Source organism: Prionailurus bengalensis, chromosome B3 (genome assembly GCF_016509475.1).
Source record: "Prionailurus bengalensis isolate Pbe53 chromosome B3, Fcat_Pben_1.1_paternal_pri, whole genome shotgun sequence".
NCBI classification, from domain to species: Eukaryota; Metazoa; Chordata; class Mammalia; order Carnivora; family Felidae; genus Prionailurus; species Prionailurus bengalensis.
In genome coordinates this window covers 4,275,469-4,295,678 of record NC_057355.1, presented here as the reverse complement: position 1 = coordinate 4,295,678, position 20,210 = coordinate 4,275,469, and the positions used below count along the sequence as shown (strand labels likewise).

The 20,210-nt window shown below is 51.4% G+C and overlaps 1 protein-coding gene across 5 annotated transcripts in view; it reads right to left on the bottom strand.

The window, feature by feature from the left end:
• HOMER2 (homer scaffold protein 2) overlaps nucleotides 1–20,210 on the bottom strand; it is a 106,749-nt gene that overhangs the window by 20,515 nt on the left and 66,024 nt on the right. For all 5 annotated transcript variants that reach the window (XM_043554645.1, XM_043554646.1, XM_043554648.1 and 2 more), the window contains 2 exons: nucleotides 19,430–19,586; nucleotides 4,286–4,417 (listed from right to left, as the gene is read on the bottom strand). In XM_043554645.1, the coding sequence (XP_043410580.1) occupies nucleotides 4,286–4,417; nucleotides 19,430–19,586 (289 nt within the window). The remainder of the gene's footprint in view (nucleotides 1–4,285; nucleotides 4,418–19,429; nucleotides 19,587–20,210) is intronic.

Genomic DNA, 20,210 nt, shown 5'->3' with positions numbered 1-20,210 from the left:
AGACGTGCGTAGAAAGTGTTCTCAAATGAAAATAGCCGCGCTGCTGTTCCTTTTTCTAGCCTAGTTATAGGGTTTGATTACAGATTCCTGTCTCAGGACTGTGGGTGGTTGCTCTGTGGAGTCAGAAATACTCGGCCACAGCTGTCCCCTCAGGTCCAAGTTCCTTTCTGCTAGCTAATTGCCACTTGTCGAGACCTCCAGCCGCACTTCATGGTAATTTATCCGTGTGTGGTTAATCGTTCCCTTCACAGGGAAGGGGAAAAGTTGGCTTGAAACATTCTGAACAAAGGAGACATCCGAGGGCTTCTTTGATAAGCCTCTGTGACAAGGGCAGGTCACAGTCACAGAGCCGAGACTCCGCTAGCAGAAGAGACCAAGTGACTCGGGAAGACCAGACACTCCTCCTTAATGACAGGATGTTTTCTTCTGCCTGGGAAGGATGCAAAGTGGCCGAGCGTGGAGGCAGGCATGGCTTGAGGTCCCCCCAGGTCTCGGCGGACAAAGAAGTGAACTTTCACAACTTGTTCTGATTTTTGAGTTCTCCCTTCCTTCGATTCTTTCCGTTAAACTCTCTCCTGTTTATCCTTCCTAGCAACTGTGATTCCTCCAAAGATTGAAGAAGTTGTTCCAGGCAGCTGAGAGGGATTCTGCCTGGGCTTCCAGAAGGCCTGGAGCCTCGGGCGGGGTCAGGGACACACGGCCTCAAGGCCCCGCCAACGCCCTGCCTCCCACAGGAGACTCCCCGTATTGCTGCGTCCCCAGGGGTCTGAGGACCCCAGCGGGTGTGGGAAGGGGGCATGGGGGGCAGGGCAGGGGCTGCTCCCAACTCCCCCACCCCGCCTCCTCCGGGCAGCCGTGGTGCCCACCCCAGACAGGAGTTCTGGAATCATTCATTCACCAAACCACGATCATACTTGCTTCCAATTCACAAAAATCCTCTCTGATCCTCACAGCCCCTCTTCTTCCTCGTTTCAGAAAATGACAGCTCTGTCCATCCGTCCATGTGCCCGCCCTCATCCCAGAGCCCCTGCCTCCCACGTCCACTCACTCAGGTCCTCGCCATCTCCGTTCTGGACCAGAACAACCCCGTCTCCCTCAACACTGGAAAGATCTGCCTGCGGTGCGGATCCGACCATTTTCGTTCTTGGCTTGAAACCCTTCGTAGGCTGCGGTTTCACGTCTGCGCCGGCCTCTACCAGCCCGGCCCACCCCCAAAGCCGCACGCCGCATGACCAGCCCCCGGCACACGCTGTCATGGGGTTGTCCATGTGGGTCCCGTGACGTGGACGATGATGGAAAAGGAAAATCCTCCCTGTGGGCACGAGCTGGAGTGTTTCCTTGTCCGGTGTGCACGGGGTAGGTCGCCTGGAGTCGGGTCTACACTGAACCCTGGGGAAATGGTGAGGGGCCTCGCTGCCTGGATAGGGACTTGGAAGAAACAAAGTGGGAAGCTTAGTGACAAAGATGTGGGAACGGCTACATCAGTGGAACCCAGTGAGCCCAGAGGGAACCCAAGTCTGAAAGATTCATATTCTGCATGAATGGCTGCAACTGGCTGAAAGCCTGTGCCCCCCTCAAATTCTTACGTTGAGGTCCTAACCCCCAATGTGATGGATTAGGAGGTGGGGCCACTGAGAGGTGATGAGGTCATGAGGGTGGCTCCCTCATAAAAGGGATTAGTACCTTTATAAGAGACCCCACTGATTGGGGTGCCGGGGTGGCTCAGTTGGTCCAGCGTCTGACTTCAGCTCAGTTTATGATCCTGCGGTTTGTGGGTTCGAGCCCCGTGTTGGGCTCTGTGCTGACAGCTTGGAGCCTGGAGCCTGCTTCCAATTCTGTGTCTCCCTCTCTCGCTCTGCCCCTCCCCCACTTGTGCTCTGTCTCTCTGTCTCTCTCTCTCTCAAATAAAAACACTAAAGAAGAAGTTATTAAGAGACCCCATAGAGCTCTCTTGCTCTCTTTGGGCCACGTGAGAGCACAGTAAGAAGTTGCCAGGATACAACCAGAAAGAGGACCTACCCCTGAACCTGACCGTGCCGGCATCCCGATCTCAGACCTCCGGCCTCCAGAGCTCCAAGAAGTCAGCTTCTGTTGCCTGTAAGCCACCCCAACACGTGGCATTTTGCTTTAACAGCCTGAACAGACTATGCTCTTCCAAAGTCCCCACCTTCACACCAGAGAGAATCCTTAAAACCAGACGCCCCACCCTGGTCCTGCAGGCAGCCCAGTGCTCGCCCAAAAGGCTTGCCAACACACTCGCCGGGCACCAGAGAGAGAGGCCCCTCGCGACCTAGATGACCCATACCCCTGCTCTCCAGGGCCGCCCCACCCTCTGACCTGCTGAGCACCAACTGCCAACAACAGGGATCCACCCTGAGCCCCCAGATCTGCACCGCGCCCTCAGGCCACCTGCCAGTGGCTCGGTGGAAAGCGGATCGCACGGGGGCCCTTCCTCCGGAGCACTCCTCCTCCCTTGACAGATGCCATGGTCTGTCGTGGGTAGGCCAGCCCCGCCGCCCGGAGGCCTCCTGAAGGTCTCCTGTGCCACACAACACAGCCCGAAACCAGCCAACCCGCTTCTGCGCCGACGAAACGAAGCAGCGTCCGATAACCTTAGGACTGTGGGCCCTCCCGCCTGCTGTGCTGCCTGCGGGAGCACCAGGCTTTCCGGGTGGGAGCACGTGGTGCTTCTCCCCAGAGGCGCAGCATGCGAGTCCGGGGACCAAGGGACATCGCCTTCCACGATGATACCCGATGACCTAGACTCAAGGATTTTCCCTGTGCTTCACAGCCCTGGTGAGCTGGACGTGTTGGGACCCAGGAAAGAATGCTCCTGTGAGCAGGTGGCAAAAAAGAGATGCTCAAAGTGCCACCAGGTCATTTTGGGTCTCTTGGGCTTCTTAGGGAGTGGCGTCCATGTAAGGACCTGGGGATACAGAGGGCCTGGGGTGCCCTCCATCGGGGTCGCATGTCTGGCTGGACGTAGGATGGCTGGGTCTGTGGGCTGCACGCCTCCTTAGAGATGCGTGTGTGTGCCTAAATGTGCACGTGTATGTGTGCCTAAGCGTGCACATGCGTGTGCCTAAGTATGCACGTGTGCATGTGCCTAAGTGTGCACATGCGTGTGTGTGCCTGAGTGTGCACGTGCGTGTGCCGAGGTGTGCGTGCGTGTGTCCACAGCACACGCACACACGTTGAACAGAGAAGAGGTACAAATCCGTGGGGCCCTGCGGGGCGGCTTCCTGGCTCATCTGAACCTCCTCTGAAAGCTGTCCCCCGTGTACTCAAGAAATCCAAGCATCCCAGTCCATACCAAGTGGCCCTGTCAAGTCCCCCGAACCTGGAATTTTGTAAATGCCTCTGGGGACGGACGGGACCACAGCTCCACGTGCTCAGCGCCTTGCACAGGGTCCGCCCAGCCACAGCTCAATGAATATGCTCACGGCAATGGTCTAGAGAGAAACAACTCCCAGAGCCTAGCCTCCTGAAGCCAGCCTGGCTCCAGCCCTTCCCTTTCAACTCTCCCCCGGGGTTCCCTGAGGCCCTCTGACCTTCCAGTAAGTTCCTGTGTCATGTAAACTAGCCAGTCTCGCTTTCAAGCAATGCGTTCTGAACACGCACACAGGGCTCCTTCCCCATCCTCCAGGGAAGCCCACTTGCTCACACATCCATCAGCCGGGGAGCCTCTCAGAAGTGGTCAGCTTGTTCCCGCAGACCCTGGGGCTCTCCAAGCCTGTGGTCGGTCACGATGTGCTCCTCAACACCTTCTGACTGTCCACAGAGCGTGTCCTGGGCCCCTTGGAGAATCAAACCTAAGCTACGAATCCTTTCCCCAGAAACCGTGAGACAAAACGCGGTGTGACGCTTTAAGGGGCACAGGGCCTCCAGATTAGGAGCTGTTTGCTAGTGAGTAGTCAGCAGGACCTCCCTCTCCTTAAGGGCTCCAACCAGGGGGTCATTGATGCTGGTGGCCGCCAGGCGCACGCACTCTGGGCACAAGGCCTGGGGTGACACACGGGGAAGGAACCGCCTGCAGAGCGGCGCACTGGGGCTGGGATCTCAGGCTCTGCAGGAGCAGGTGTCCTGTGAGTTTCCTTCTCCAACAACAGCTTCATTTCCAGGGACCTGGGATTTCTAAAAGGTCATCCATCTGGTTGGGCAGCCCTGCGGGGCCAGCCAGGGTGAAATCAAAGGCTGAAGAGGAATCCTGCTCACCAGCAGGGCCACTCAGGCCCTCAGCACCCAGGGACTGGGTGACAGTGTCCGGACGAGGGGACCTCATTACCTTTGTCAGCTGCTGCTCCGAGGAGAACCCCAGGCCGAACACCGTGTTGGCTCTGCTGTCCGCCCACTGCCCAAACTTCTGAGACGTCTTGGTGAAGGTCATGTTGGGTGTGATGGTGCTGTTTATAATCACCTGCAGGAGAAAACCCAGGAGAGCAGGAAGTGAAACACAGAATTCGACACCAACGGAACTCCTTACAAAGTCTTCATCTGGCACGGCTGGTACCTAACGTACGCGTCCCCACTCTGTTCTTTTTGGTCCCGAGTTCCTCCTCTCCTGGCACATTCTGTGCTGAGTCAGATACACAACCATGATAAGGGGTAATTTCAGAGACTTAAAAACAGACCGTCGGGCTAAAATAAGATCGTACAAGTTAGTGGGAGAGAAGTCTGCCCTGAGTGGAGAATAGTTTCCAAAACTGCTGTTTATTTCCTCAAAGCTGCCACGCATCCAACGGCCCTTCGTGGCCAGCCACACCACACACTCTGACGACCAGCGCTGTGCACCTTTTTAAGCACCCGGAGCCCCAGTGTCCAGCTCCAACAACTTAAAATCTCCATAAGCGATTGGGGCTTGTTGTTTCCCAACAAGAAGGTGAAGGTATACTTAATGGGGGTAATTTGCCTAGGGTTAATTTACAAAGGAAGTAACGATACAGGCATGAGCTGGGTGGAGGGAGGCTGTAGGGGGTGGTGCGGGGGACCTGGTGTTTGATGTGGCCCCCTTCTCTGGCTCAAAGGATCAGGGAGGAAGAGGCTACAGACTGAGGAAGGCCAGAGTCACGTAGAGCTGGCTGCCTGGAGGAGAGAGGTGACCTTTTGTTGAGAGACATCCCAGGATACGCATGGCTTCCCACAAGAGAGGAGCCGGGGGCACAAATACCCTTGCTTCTCCCCTTGATCTCCTGCCACTGGCCAGACCCAACCAGAAGCCGGAGGCCCCCGGGGACCCATGCTGCGGTCTGCAGATCAGCCTCTGGGAGGCCACAGCAGGGTACGAAGGGGAGAGAACGAACCTGGAATGATAAACCCAGCACATGCTACATTCATACATTCATATACTGAGCATTTACTTGTCAGGCATTCTGTTAACCGAATACGAGATGAATGAGTCAAGATTCCTCATCTTCTAGTTGCAGGAAGTCAGGAAGAGGGTGGAGACATGTAAATAAATAAGGAACAACTGAGAAGTGTTAGGAAATAGCAAGTAAGGCTCACTCTGGCAGAAATCCTTCGAAGCCCTGAGGCTCTAAGAAACAATCAAGAAAAAGGTCCCTGGAAATAAGGGATTCTTGGACGTGTGTTAACAGGCAGGAGTGACAAAACTCGCTGCTGACTTCCTCATCAAATGGCTTTTGATGATCTGAGCAGGAACGGCAGCATGCTGAGTAGGGGCGCACCTTGTTCTGCTGGGGTTCACGTTACTGCCTGTCACGGATAATTGCGTTGTTTACAAACTGGAGGTTTGTGGTTACCCTGCGTCAAGCAAGTCGATCGGCACCATTTTTCCAACAGCGTCTGCTCACTTCAGTGTCACATTTTGATGATTCTTGCAATATTGCAAATGTTTTCAATTATTTAAAACAATTTTCTTTAAATATTTTTGAGAGAGAGAGAGAGAGAGGGACAGAGTGTAAGTGGGGGAAGAGCAGAGAGAAGGAGGCACAGAATCCAAAGCAGGCTCCAGGCTCTGAGCTGTCAGCACAGAGCCCGTCGCGGGACTTGAACCCACACACTGCAAGATCATGACCTGAGCCGAAGTCGGACGTTTAACCGACTGAGCATGTCTACTCATTCTCCACTGTATGGTGGGAAATGGGTATGAACACACTGTTAGGGTTCCACATGACGTTATCACCTACAAGAGAAAGCTCCCCTCTTCGTCTGCTGGGCAAGTGGGGAGTATAGCAAATCCATGTTCCACGCAGGCACGGAACCAGGTCGGGGCCCAGTTCCAGCTCTGGTCAGGCTCAGTCCGCCTCTGCTTCACTTCTGTTTTTAGGGCAGGCCCTCCACGGCTCTCAGCTGTGAGCCTGGCACGTCTTTATATCCTCTTCCCCGAAAGGCTTTGGGAGATCATCCCGTTCTGTCTGAGGTCTTCAGCTTCGTTCCGTAGCCTTCCAGATTTTAACCTTCAAATCTGGCAAACCTTGAAGGGGAAACGGGCTGTGCCGTCTGGGGCTGCTCGTCCCCAGTTCTGTCACTCAGGGTCCCACATCTCTGCTGGTCTGTCTTTTCCCCAGGGGCCAAACACGGACTTTGAGGCTCCAGCTCCTCCCCACACCCTTTAGTGCCCCGGGGGAGGGGGGGATGGAGATGCCAGCGCCAGTCCCCGCTCCCTCTGGAGCTTTCCTGCCTTCGCGGTTCTTCTCCAGACCCCTTGGCAGGCCTCCACTTCTTAGCACCGTAAACACGAGGGAAGTTTTACTCGGCCTTTTGGAAACGTCCAGCCTACCTCCAGACCCGCAGAGACTTGCCGTTCAGCCACTGTCTTGTAGGGAGGCCAGCCGTGGGCCTGAAGCCCACCGGCCTCCGAGGCTGCCCCCCGGGCCCTGGGCGCTGTTCCCCGTTCTGTGCGCTTCCTTCCTCCCCCCAGCAGCCCCGGCCGGCAGCCAGGCCTGGCAAATGCTCCCGACACAGAAAGAGCTGCCACCTGCCACTGACCTCTCCAGTGGTCCTCTCCTCTCCGGAATATTAGTCCCGCACGTCCATAGTGTTTCTACAGTTCTCTGATGCCTTTAAGCATCTTACCCAGGTTCTGCTCGCGGCCGTCAGAGGAACCACTGCCTGCCAGAATTTATACACCTTACACAAAAGTGCAAGTGCAGACGCCGTGGGAAGTTCGCAGGGCTGCAATTCACCACGTGTCTCAGGCGACACATTCTGCTGCGGAAACATGCAGCCTCGCATGGGGCTGCTGTTTATATCGAGAAGCAAAACACAGGGCGCCTGGGTGGCTCTGCCCGTTGAGCGTCCGTCTTCGGCTCAGGTGATGATCTCACGGTTGGTGGGTTCGAGTCCCACGACAGGCTCTGTGCTGACGGCTCGGAGCCTGGAGCTACTTTGGATTCTGTGTCTCCCTCTCTCTCTGCCCCCTCCCCAACTTGTGCGCGCGCGCACGCGCGCTCTCTCTCTCAAAAATAAATAAAATATATTAAAAAAAATTTTTTCAATATATTCAAGGAAATGGGAAAATGGACAATGTAGATGAAAAAGGATATCCCCAGGGACTCAGGAGTTTTTAAGTTAATGTATTTCTTTTGAGGGGGAGGGGCAGAGAGAGAGAGAGGGAGAGAGAAAATCCCAAGCTGACTCTGCACTGTCACCGCAGAGCCCGGCCTGGGGCTTGATCTCATGAACTGTGAGCTTGTGACCCGAGCCGAGATCAAGAGTCGGATGCTTAACCAGCTGAGTCACCCCTGAATTTTGTTTTTAGGAATCAAAGGGACATTCCAGAACTAAAAAATGCAAAGTCTAAAATTAACAGTTCAGTGAGTAGGTTTACTGATTGGATACATCAATAGCCAGGATTAGGGAACCGGAAGACCGATTGACAGAAAACATCAAGATTGAAACAGAACCAAGAATCAGGGGGTGGAAAGCTGGTAAGAATGTAAACCATGTTGGATGCACTCAGGAGGTCTAGTGGACACGTAACCAGAGTCCCAGAAGGCGAGGTGAGAAGACGGAACAGAGCGATATTCATAGAACAGTTGAGAATCAAAAAGAAAAAAAAATTTTTTTGAGTCCACAGATTTGAGAAGCTGAATGAATCCCCAAGCAGGAGACAGATTTAGCTCTTAAAGCCAGTTAATCACTGTTTTCTAAGTAATACGTACATTACATTCCTTTTCAGCACTTACTAGTTGTATGACCTTGAACATGTCATTTGATAAACGTGACTTTGTCGAGCCCAGTTTTCCCATCTGTAAAATGGGAATTAGATAGAAGACTGTATGAAAAAGTGCCTTAGGATCTGTTACATTCTAAAGAACTACCAGGGGACTTCACCTATGTGATTCCAGCCTGACTCTGGAAGAGCCTGTTTGGGGTGAGCTTCAGAAGTGTGTCCTCTACTCTGCTCAGCCTCTGTCCTCTGACTATCAAGAGGGTTTTGGGGAGGCTGACCTCAAGCTACAGGTTTGCTGTAAAGGAGCAGAAAGATCTAGAATGAATCAGGTTTCCGAATGGGTTTGGTGATGGCTTTGCCCTTCCCAGCATCCTGGTAATTGAGAGGTGATCAGGGTTGGCTTTCTGGGATCATGGGATCCACGCTGATCGAGCAGCCCAGCCACACACCAGCCCTAGGCCTGCTCTGATTCCACCATATCAGTCCCAAGCGGAGCTGTGCCAGGCCCCAGCCAACCTAAGGCCCCAGAAGCATTCCTTTATACTCGCCCCTGGTTTAGGCCGCACTTCCCACTCCCCTCCTCCCCCCCCCATCACCGACAGCGTCCGGTGACAGCAGGCAGAGCTCTTGACCAACTGTATCAAATTTAGTTCTCTGAAAAATGCTTGATAACGTGTCCGAACTCACATGGGCTTTGGTACCCCAGGAGAGTTACCACGTGGATGGGAAGGGAGCCAAGAGTGCAGCGGGGGGCGTCCCTAGTCCACAGACGGGGTAAGAAGGGAGGTCGTCACGCACAGAAGGAGAAACGTTGTATAGAAATTCCGAATACAGGTTTTGAGTCGGACAACCTGAGTTTTATCGCTAGACTGTGCTCCTCACCGGCTCGTTTTCTTGTCCTGTGAAATCAAGGTGAGAGCCTAGCCCCAGGCCTCCGTGAGCTGACAGAGGCAATAAACGGTCGTTCTCTTCGTATTAACTTCTAGAGGTTGTTGTGCCAAGCAGGCAATGTTTATGCGTGAGCTGATGCCTCACTAGAAAACCCAGTAGGCATGTTCACACACGCACAGCAATGACACTTCTATTACTAGAGTACCTGCTCAGTGTCCTCTCTTCCCTGCTTTAGCAGATGAAAGAAAAGCGTTCTGAGTTGGCCCTGGAGAATAAACATTTCCTTCATAAGGAAAACCGCTAGTAGATTCATTCTTTGGAGTATGTGTAGGCACACCTCAGAGATATTTTGGGTTCAGTTCCAGACCACGGCGATAAAGTAAATGTCACAATCAAGTGTGGTAAGCGAGGTTTTCAGTTTCCTAAATGCATATAAAAGTTATGTTTCTACCGTGCTGTAGTCTGTTAGGTGTGCGATAGCATTATGCTTACAAATAGTATGTCATTTTTTAAAATTCTTTTAACGTTTATTTATCTTTGAGAAAGAGAGTCAGAGCATGAGCGGGGGAGGGGCAGAGAGGGAGGGAGACACAGAATCCGAAGCAGGCTCCAGGCTCTGAGCTGTCAGCGCAGAGCCCCATGCGGGGCTCGAACCCACGAACTGTAGTGAGATCATGACCTGAGCCGAAGTACGATGCTCAACCGACTGAGCCACCCAGGCGTCCCCCAAAAGTACACACGTTAATTAAAAAGTGCTTTATTGCTAAAAACGTGAACCATAATCTGAGCTTTCAGTGACTTGGAGTCAGTGATCACAGATCACCCTCACGAATACAATGACTGAAAATGCTCACAGGGCACGTGGACGGCTCAGTGGGTTAAGCCTCCGACTCTTGGTTTCAGCTCAGGTCACGATCTCACGGTCTTGTGAGTTTGAGCCCCTCTCATCAGGTTCTGTGCTGACAGTGTAGAGCCTGCTTGGGATTCTCCCTCCCTCCCTCCGTCTCTCCCTACCCCTCCCAAACTCTCGCTGTCTCTGCTTCCCTCTCAAAACAAACAAACAAACAAACAAACTCAAAAAAAAAAAAAAGAAAATGTTTGGGGTGCTTGGGTGGCTCAGTTGGTTAACCGTCAGACTTCGGCTCAGGTCATGATCTCATGGTTTGTGGGTTTAAGACCCACATCGGGCTCTGTGCTGACAGCTCAGAGCCTGGAGCCTGCTTCAGATTCTGTGTCTTCCTCTCCCTCTGCCCCTACCCCGCTTGTGCGTGGGCACGTGCTCTCTCTCAAAAAGGAAAAAAAAAAAAAAAGAACTTTCCAGATTCAGAAGAGAGGAAGAAATGGGAAGGAAAGCTATCATTGACTTCCACGTTACCCATTATGCTGCCACAGCTCCCCGGAGGTAGCTGGTCTGACCCACCTCCGGGCCATACTGCTGAGTCCATCTGTAACCAGTGAGACAAGTGGCTGGCTGTGCTCCCAGGACACCCAGGGCGAGAGTCAGTGGGAGCAATGACATTGTCAAACACGATCAAGCCCACAGCCTGCTTCCTTCACTTTCCACCAACACGGGAACCTCATTCTGTGCTGCACGTGGGGCAGCCCAGCAAGACTAGTCTCCCGGGAAGACACGCCTCGTGCGTGTACTCCTCTGGGCCCCCAAGTCACGTCTGGCCACGCGGTCTTGTACCTGGAATTCACCTTAATGCTTCTGCTTCTCTCGAGGCTCCTTCACCCTCCTCAGCCTGCACGAGGGAGCACAGGAAGGGGACGCCCGTGAAAAGCCCATCAATCTGCTCGGGTCTGCGGTGGGAGTGCCCTGCGCAGCTGTGGGGTAGGAGGGACGCCCTGGGGTGCAGGGAGGACCCAGTCCCCAAGGGAGGCTCAGCTCTGGGCTGACGAATGGACCCCTCTCTCGTGAGCCCGGAGACAACGAGGTAGGGTGAGTTTCACAGTCAGAAGTTTAAACTCCATTTCCCTAGTAATATGGAAACTGCATGCCCATTACCAGTATCTACTCACCAAACCCAAAATATGTCTGATGATACCAAGGGTGGGGCAGGGGCAAGGGCATGGGGCACTGGGGGCTCTCACAGACTGCCAAAGTCACTTTGAAAAACAATGTGGCTTTCTCGCGCAAGTTAAGAATGCACCTTCTCAGCGCACCTGCCTGAGTGCCTGACTCTTGGTTTCGGCTCAGGTCACCATCTCACAGGTGGTGAGATCTGACGCGTTTGCTGAACAGCACAGAGCCTGCTTGGGATTTTCTCTCTCCCTCTCCCTCTGCTTCTCTCTCAAAATAAAATGAATAAACTTTTAAAATGTATTTTAAAAATAAGTAAATACGTAAAGAAGAATGCACATTCTCTTTCACTCAGCCACTGCACCACTAAAGACACTCATGAAAGAAATCTTTGCACAGGTCTAGCAGGAGAAATAAACAAGAATGTTCTCAGTACCAGTTCTGCAAAAACAAATGTTCACTGCCAGCAGAACACATAAACTCCCATATTCCTACAACGAAATACTATCCCACGGTCAAAATGAACCAAGGCTGCAGGCATCAACAAGGACAAATCACAAAAACAATGTTGGAAGGTGATCGAAGGTACAAACTTCCTGCTGTAAGATACATAAATACTAGGGACAGAAGGTATAACATGATGACCACAGCTAACACTGCTGAATGATATATGGGGAAGTCATCAAGAGTGTAGATCCTGGGGCACCTGGGTGGCTCAGTAGGTTAAGTGTCAGACTTCGGCTCAGGTCATGATCTCACGGTTCATGGGTTCGAGCCCTGCATTGGGCTCTGTGCTGACAGCTCGGAGCCTGGAGCCTGCTTTGGATTCTGTGCCTCCCTCTCTCTCTGTTTCTTCCCCGCTCACTCTCTGTCCCTTTCTCAAAAATAAATAAACATTAAAAAAAAGAGAGAGAGACAGAGAGTAGATCCTAAGAGCTCTCATCACGAGGAGAAACCTTTCAGGGTGCCTGGGAGGCTCAGTCTGTTAAGTGTCCAACTCTTGGTTTCATCTCAGGTCATGATCTCGTGGTTTGTGGGTTTGAGCCCTGTATCGGGCTCTGTGCTAACAGTGCAGAGCTTGCTTGGGATGCTCTCTCTCCCTCTCTCTCTCAAAATAAATAATCTTAAAAAAAAATAAAAAGGAAAAAAAAAACAAGGAGAAACTTTTTATTGTATCTGTATGAGATCAATGTAGCTAAACCTACTGTGGAAATCATTTCATGATATATGTAAATCAGGGGCACCTGGCTGGCTCAGTGGGAGGAGCATGCAACTCGATCTCGGGGTCATGAGTTCAAGCCCCATGTTGGGTGTAGAGATTAAATAAAATTTAAAAAAATATATATGTATGGGGTACCTAGTGGCTCAGTCGGTTAAGAGTCTGACTCTTGATTTTGGCTCAGGTCACGATCTCACGGTTTGTGAGATCGAGCCCCACATCGGACTCTGCACTGACAGCACAGAGCCTGCTTGGGATTCTTTCCCCCCCGCTCTCTGCCCCTCACCTGCTTGTGTGTGCTCTCTCTCAAAATAAAAAAATAAACGTTAAAAAAATACATATATATTTGTAAATCAAACCACTTTGCTGTATGCCTTAGACTTACACAGTGATGTGTGTCAGATATGTCCCAATTAAATTGGGCAAAAAAACCCCAACGCTAAGCAAAATAATAAAAAGGAAGTCACAAAAGGAGATACACAGTATGAGTCACCAGTAGGATATTTATATAAAGGTCAAAAACAGAAAAAAAATATATATTATTTAGGGCAAGGAACAAAAAAAATATAGCCCGCAGGCCAAATCCAGCCCATAATCTATTTGTGTAAATAAAGTTTTATTGGCACACAGCCATGCCCATTCATTTACATACTGGGCTACGGTGGTTTTCTTGCCACAAGAGAAGTTGAATAGCTAGACAGAGACTATACAGTTCATTAAAAAAGTATGGGGTGCCTGGGTGGCGCAGTTGGTTAAGTGTCCGACGTCAGCCAGGTCACGACCTCGCGGTCCGGGAGTTCGAGCCCCGCGTCAGGCTCTGGGCTGACGGCTCGGAGCCTGGAGCCTGTTTCCGATTCTGTGTCTCCCTCTCTCTCTGCCCCTCCCCCGTTCATGCTCTGTCTCTCTCTGTCCCAAAAATAAATAAACGTTGAAAAAAAAAATTAAAAAAAAAAATTACTACAAGGCCCTTTAGAGTAAAATTTTGCCAACCTCTGGTTTAGGGATACACACAGGGGGCAAAACCATAAAGAAAATTAAGAGATCGCTTAATGCAAATTTCAGGAGAGTGGTAACCTTCTGAAAGGCATATAATTAGGGACAAGCCCATAAAGGGACTTCTGAAGGAGCAGTAAAATCCTAAGTTCCTCAACCAGGCGGCTGGGTATAAGAGTGTTGGCTCTATCCTCAGACATTAAACGGTACCAATAAACAGTTATAACAAAGTTGGGGGCGCCTGGGGGGCTCAGTCAGTTCAATGTCCGACTTTGGCTTAGGCCATGATCTCCCGGTTCGTGGGTTTGAACGCCATATCGGGCTCTGTGCCGACCGCTGGGAGCCTGGAACCTGCTTCGGATTCTGTGTTTCCCTCTCTCCCTGCCCCTCCCCCGCTCATGCTCTGTCTCTCAAAAATAAACAAACATTAAAAAAAATTAAACTTGTCAGAGAGGCTGATCTTCACTGTGAGCAGAAGCTTCTCAAATGGGGAGGTGGAGCCCTACACTCAGGGACACTGAGGAATTGTGCTGGGGACAAAGGAAGGGGCTGGGCCTGTGGGTTCCGGCCTCAGGGGAGAGGGGGGCTTAGCAGACTGTGGGGTTACCGGAGTGGGGTGTGTCCCCAGCAGGAGGGGACAAAAGAACAAGAGAAGAGGCCCCGGTGGCACCAAGAGGAGCAGGGGAAGGACGCAGGAGGCAGTGGGGACAATCCAGAGGGAACAAGAGAATGAGGTCCTGGGCGGTGGGAAGGAGGGTTCCCCGTGGGTGGTAAATGCAGCAGCAGAATGAGTCAGCAGTGCCTCCGTGAGGGGCGGAGGGTTGTCGGGGGGGGGGGGGGGGGGGGGGGAGAAGGTGAAGTCCAGAAGGATACTTTATATAAAGCATCTTGGGGAGTAGGCTTTAATGTGAGCTCCTGTCTCCTGCGCCCACCCCCTTCCTCTTTAGAGAGTTATCACTGGAACTTGCACAGAGAAAAATAAAAAAGACTCCGTGGTAAAAGACCCAGCTCCTGCGGGTCGCTGGAACCACGTTTTTGGAGAAGGCACAAATGTGTCCACCGCCCCCAACCCCCGGCCTGCGGCCTTGCTCTGGATTTCAGAGGATGCTGTTGTGGCACAAAATGGCAGACATCCCTGGATTCCTCTCCATTGAGAGTTGTCTCCAAATCCAGGGTGTTGGAAGCTGGAAGAACCCGCAAATTTTCTACAAGAGGCTGGGACCGAGTTACAGCAACTGACAGACATGTTGCCTGCTTCCAGAGTACGGATTAATCGATGCTTTTTCTCTTTTCTTTTCAACCCCAATCAGGGAAGAAAAGAAACCAACGTTCATTGAAAACCTACTGTGTGCCGAGACCCTTCCATATGTCAGCTCCTTTAACAGAAGGTGATCGGATCCGAAAGAGGAAACTATAATGACGGGGGAGGAGGGGACCTGGCTGTGTTCTTGAAAGCAGTTTCGCATTCCCAGGAGAAAATACCAGCGAGTCAGGGCTTCAGATGCTGACATCCTCCGAAATTTCATGGTTAGGCAGTCCTCACTATGCAGCGGACGCTGCTAAGTACTTGCAGAATGGATGACCTCCGAGGTCTCTTCTGACACAGGTTTCTGTGATCCTATAAATAACAGAACCAAGGGCAGCAGAGCCATCCAGAGCACCTGAGAGAAGCACCTGTTCCCGGCAAGTGCCGCCCACAGGCGAGGCGACACCTCACAAGGGGGCGGTGCTGAGCTCGGTCGGGAAAGAGGGCCAGTGGCACAATGAAATCCAGCGCCCTTGTGGCTCTGGGAACGGAGTTCCCGCATAACGGAGGTGGCTGTTCCGCCCCCAAACTCCCCGCAAATCGTCCCACTGTTGGTGTGCAGCTGGTGGCCATGGAATGGCTCAGGTTGCCGCTCTGGGTGCCCTCGCTCCTACCTGTCTGTCCACGCACAGGTGACACTGAGGTGCGGGTCCTGGGTCCCTCTCGGCACACGTGTCCCAGAGCCAGAGGGGATGTGGCCAGGCCCGGCCTTGTCACCCACTGACTATCCCACCCACCTTGTGGTGCGGCCCGGTCTGACTTGGCCCCGGGACCCCAACGATGAGCCAGGCCTAGTCCCCGGTCCTCAGATAGAGCGTGGCACCCTGGCGGCCCACACACAGAAAAGGACCCGCGTGACCCCCCAGAATCGAGCAACGCCGAGATGACGCACCAGACTCCGGCCCAGCCGTGCCTTTGGCAGTGGGTGGGGCTGACACGCAAAGCCTTTTCCCTGAGAAGAAGAAAGGGCCTACTGTTTCTGGAAGAATGAAGAACGGGTCTGAATACAGGTTTTTCCTGGGATGAACAGCACCAACTGCTCTCAGGGGAAGGAGAGGCCTTCCAAATCCTTCCCCAAATGGATCATGACAAAAGCCTGGATGGGACCCAGCACTTGCCGTGTCCTGGTGTGGGATGGCAGCCACCACCTTCCCTTAATGGGGAGCCTGTGCGCTGCGGGCCACTCGGACGCTGAGTCTGCTGTGGCCTCTGCTCACAGCGACCCCAAGTCCCTTCCACACCTGCATGTCTATTCCATGGTTTGGGAGGGACGGCTGGCTGACAAGGACCAATAAGAGGCTCAAGGTTGTGGACCTGATTGGCCAGGCCAACAGACAGAGGCAGGACCCAGGCCCTAGACCTGCCCGAGGTCTGAGGTGCAATTACCCACGCACCAAGACTCAGCCCCAAAGGCTAAAAACATCTGACCGATCGGCCACCTTGGTTCGGATCAACATTTAGGATGAAAGGCCTAAAACAAAGCAGTGACTGCTATCTGTGTCCTATGTCCCAGTTCTCACGGCAGGAAACTTGCCTCGCCCCCACCCCCACCTCTTCCCTGAGCGCTAATCACAGTAATTAAATGACTAAGGTCCCTACATGCCCACTACCCTGGGCCTCCTGCTCCCTCACAGGACACCCCCTTTTGCAGGACAGGCCCTGTCACGGTTCTCGTGCCGCAGGGGTAAAGTGGGAGCCCTGGGTGGGCTCTACGAACACCAGGAGGCCAGGCACCATAGGAGGGGTGGCCCAAGATCCTCGGGCTCCGTCTCTGAATTCCGGCAGTGTCCCATGGCCCAGGTTTCCAATTCCCACTCTGTAAGGGACCCCGTAACTTGACAGGTCCCCGGCACCGAGCCTGAATTGGCTCCACTCTGCAGCCAGGGTGTCGGCCCCCCTGCACCCATGTGATTCCTCACGCACCACTGGCACGTCCAGCTCACTCCCCACCACACCGTCCTGGCCCTTCAGGAGCCGCAGAGCTGTCTGATACAGTGGTTGACACTTTGACAAATTACTGAAAGCCCAGCTAATAGGACTAAAGCACTTTCTCTAAGAAAAGCGGTTTTATCTGTATTTACGCCCAGTATATCCTTGGATAACAGCTGACAGAAGGGTAAGCCCAGCTCAAGGACAGCAGATGAAGTGACAGCGTCTACAGATAAAATAAAGTGGGTCAGCTTGACTGGCCACCCCTATCAGAGAATCCTGGCAAGAATCAAGGGGATTCCAGCTCAAAAGCATAGAGAATCGGGGCGCCAACTCTGGCTCTGGTCATGATCTCATGGTTCATGGGTTCAAGTGCCGTGTCGGGCTCTGTGCTGACAGCTCAGAGCCTGGAACCTGCTTCAGATTCTGTGTCTCCCTCTCTCTCTGCCCTTCATCTGCTTGCACTCTGTCTCTTTCTCTCTCTCTCTCAAAAATAAATAAACATTAAAAACAATTTCGGGGCACCTGGGTGGCTCAGGTCATGATCTCACAGTTCGTCAGTTCGAGCCCCACATCAGGCCCTATGCTGACAGCACAGAGCCTGCTTCTGAGCCTCTGTCTCCCTCTCTCTCTGCCCCTCCCCGACCTTCACCCAAGGAAACAAAACCACTAATTCAAAAAGACGCACTCCCACGTTTACTGAGTGTGATTTACCACAGCCAAAAGCACGGAGGCAGCCCAAGTGCGCATCCACAGACGAATGGGTAAGGATGCGGTGCATGTACACGATGGAATGTCACTCAGGCGTGAAAAAAGGAACGAGGTCTTGCCATTCGTGACAACATGATTGGATCTAGAGAGTACGATGCGAAGTGAAATAAGTCAGAGAGAGAAACGCAAATACTGTATGATCTCACTTACATGTGGAATGTGAAAAAAACAAATGAACAGAAAACAGAGAACAAACTCATGGTTGTCAGAGGAGAGGCAGGTGTGGGGGGGGGGGGTGGACGAAATGCATAAGGGCAAGCAAGAGGCCCAACCTTCTGGTTAGAAAATAAATAAGGCATGCGGATGAAAAGTCATGCACAGGGAACAGTCAATAATACTGTAAAAACGTTGTTTGGTGACAGGTGGTGACACTTCTGCTGAGCACGAAGTAACGCGTGGAGTCAGTGAGCCAGTATGTCATGTACCTGAAACTCACATAACATCGTATGTTGATTACACTTCAATTAAAAGAAAAAGACGGTCTCAGGACAAGTTGTGGCCATAAAACAAAACAGTAGGCATAAACGTGAGGTACTTCAAAGGCAGATTCTTTTGACCAACTAAAAAGGGAATGAGTTTCTACTTTTTTTCTTTTCTTTTTTTAGCCCAAATGATTGGGAATGAAAATGGAGAGGTGGTTTAGAGGGCAAATAGGGGAATTCAGCTTCAGATACACTAACTTTCTTTTTTTTAATAAGTGACTTTATTTATTTAAAATTTTTAAGTCAACTCTACGTCCAACGTGGGACTTGAACTCATGACCCCAAGAACAAAAGTTGCACACTCTAGGGGCGCCTGGGTGGCTCAGTTGGTTGAGGGTTCGACTTTGGCTCAGGTCATGATCTCACAGTTCATGAGTTCAAGCCCCGTGTCGGGCTCTGTGCTGACAGCTCGAAGCCTGGAGCCTCCCTTGGATTCTGTGTCTCCCTCTCTCTTTGCCCTTCCCCTGCTCATGCTCTGTCCCTCTCTCTCTCTCTCTCTCAAAAATAAATAAACATTAAAAAAAAAAAAAAGAGAGTTGCACACTTTACTGACTGAGCCAGCCAGGCGCCCAGACAGACTGAATTTCTGGTGCAGCAGATAATGTAAATTGTAAAACTGTCCAGTGGGATGAACAGAGATTAAAAACAAACAAAAAAAATTCATAAAGCATCAAATCTACTTTTTTTGTTAACTTGGTGATACTGCTGACATGCCTTCTTTATCCTGCTCCCATAGCAATGTGGCCAAAATATCAAGGAAGACAGCAGAATAATACAAGCATCCAGAAAAAAAAAATGTATTTCAAGAAATACTATAAAATCTTGTAATAAAATTCAACTTCCAGGAATAACACCACCAAAACCAGACTAGATAGGACACCCAATGCTGGTAAGGGTGTAACACGCGGGCATTCTCGTGCGTGCTGGAAGAAGGGACTCTTCAGAAGGAATTTGGTCACGTCCATCATAAGCCATAGTTAATATCTCGGCCTATAATATTACTTTCGGGAATCCATCCTAAGGAAATATCCACAAGAAAGCACTAGGTATGTGCTGAATGAGTGAGAGTATTTGTTGCATAAAGATGCTCATTAGGGGCGCCTGGGTGGCTCAGTTGGTTAAGCATCTGACTCCGGCTCAGGTCATGATCTCACGGCTTGTGAGTTCGAGCCCCGTGTCAGGCTCTGTGCTGACAGCTTGGAGCCTGGAACGTGCTTCAGATTCTGTGTTTTCCTCTCTCTTTGTTCCTCCCCTGCTCACACTCTGTGTCTCTCTCTCTCTCTCAAAAATAAATAAACATTAACAAAATTAAAAAAAAAGAAGATGCTCATTATCTGTAACAGTAAAAAACTGGAAGCTACTTACATATGCAACCAGAAGGGGAGAGATCGAGAACATTACGGGACCTCAGTGGAGCCATTACACGGGCATTAAAACACCAGTTACAAAGCCAATGTGGTAACAGGGAAATCTTTTTTTTTTCTTTTTTCACTTACCATAATTTTAAATGAAAAAAAAAAAAAAGCAGGCTGTGTGACTATACCAACGTCGTGATTTTAACAGCAGCATTTGCGTTAAGCATCAGGATCCGGTGCACCCTTTCCCCTCCAGTCTCAAACCTATCTGCCTTTGATGAGAAGGGAGGAATGGAGGATGTTAAAATCAGCCTCTGGGGTGGTACCTTGGCTCCATCCACGCTGATGATGCGATAGCTGTTCCTGGTGACATCGTAGAAGTAGGAAACGGTGACCGCCTGCTTGCTTGCAGGCACCCAGTTCTTCTTGGTGCTGGGGTCGATCTGGAAGACGTGCGCCCGCGTGGTGAAGATAGGCTGTTCTCTGCGAGAGGAGAGAAGCGCGCGTGAGTTGAGGGAAGACGGCTTCGTGTATCGCTAGTGACTGCTGGCCCCCCCGTGGCCCCCAGAGACTTTCATAGCTTACTGGCAAAGATACATATGCATGAGGACAATGAAAATAAGGGGAAAAGGAGACCCCAGCAGAGGAGGCACTGAAACCCCGCACACCGAGGCTTCAGGGCCACTGTCCTAACAAACAATTTGCCTTAAATGCCACTCCTAGTCCAGTGTTTTGCATCCTGCCGCAGGCCGGCTCTTTTCCTGACAGCCTGTTGGCCTCTTGGGGATTTTGCGACACATTTATTTTGGGGGATTCTGCCACCATTTGAGCATTCTGTAATCCACTTGCAGCTTGGTTGTTACATTTCTAGTGAGTACTTCTCAAATCCGCAGCATTTTATGAATGATGGCTTCATTCGTAATGGACTGAGCCTTCAAGTTCTGTTTCCAACTTATAAACCTTTTTGAGTTTTAAAGTCATGAAACCCAGCTCTTTTGCTATTCTTGCCTCCGTATCACTGTTGTTGCTTTTTCCCTCTGCACGTCTGTAAATTTTTAATGTGATTCTTTGCATGTTTTTTTTTAATCTTTATTTTTGAGAGAGAGA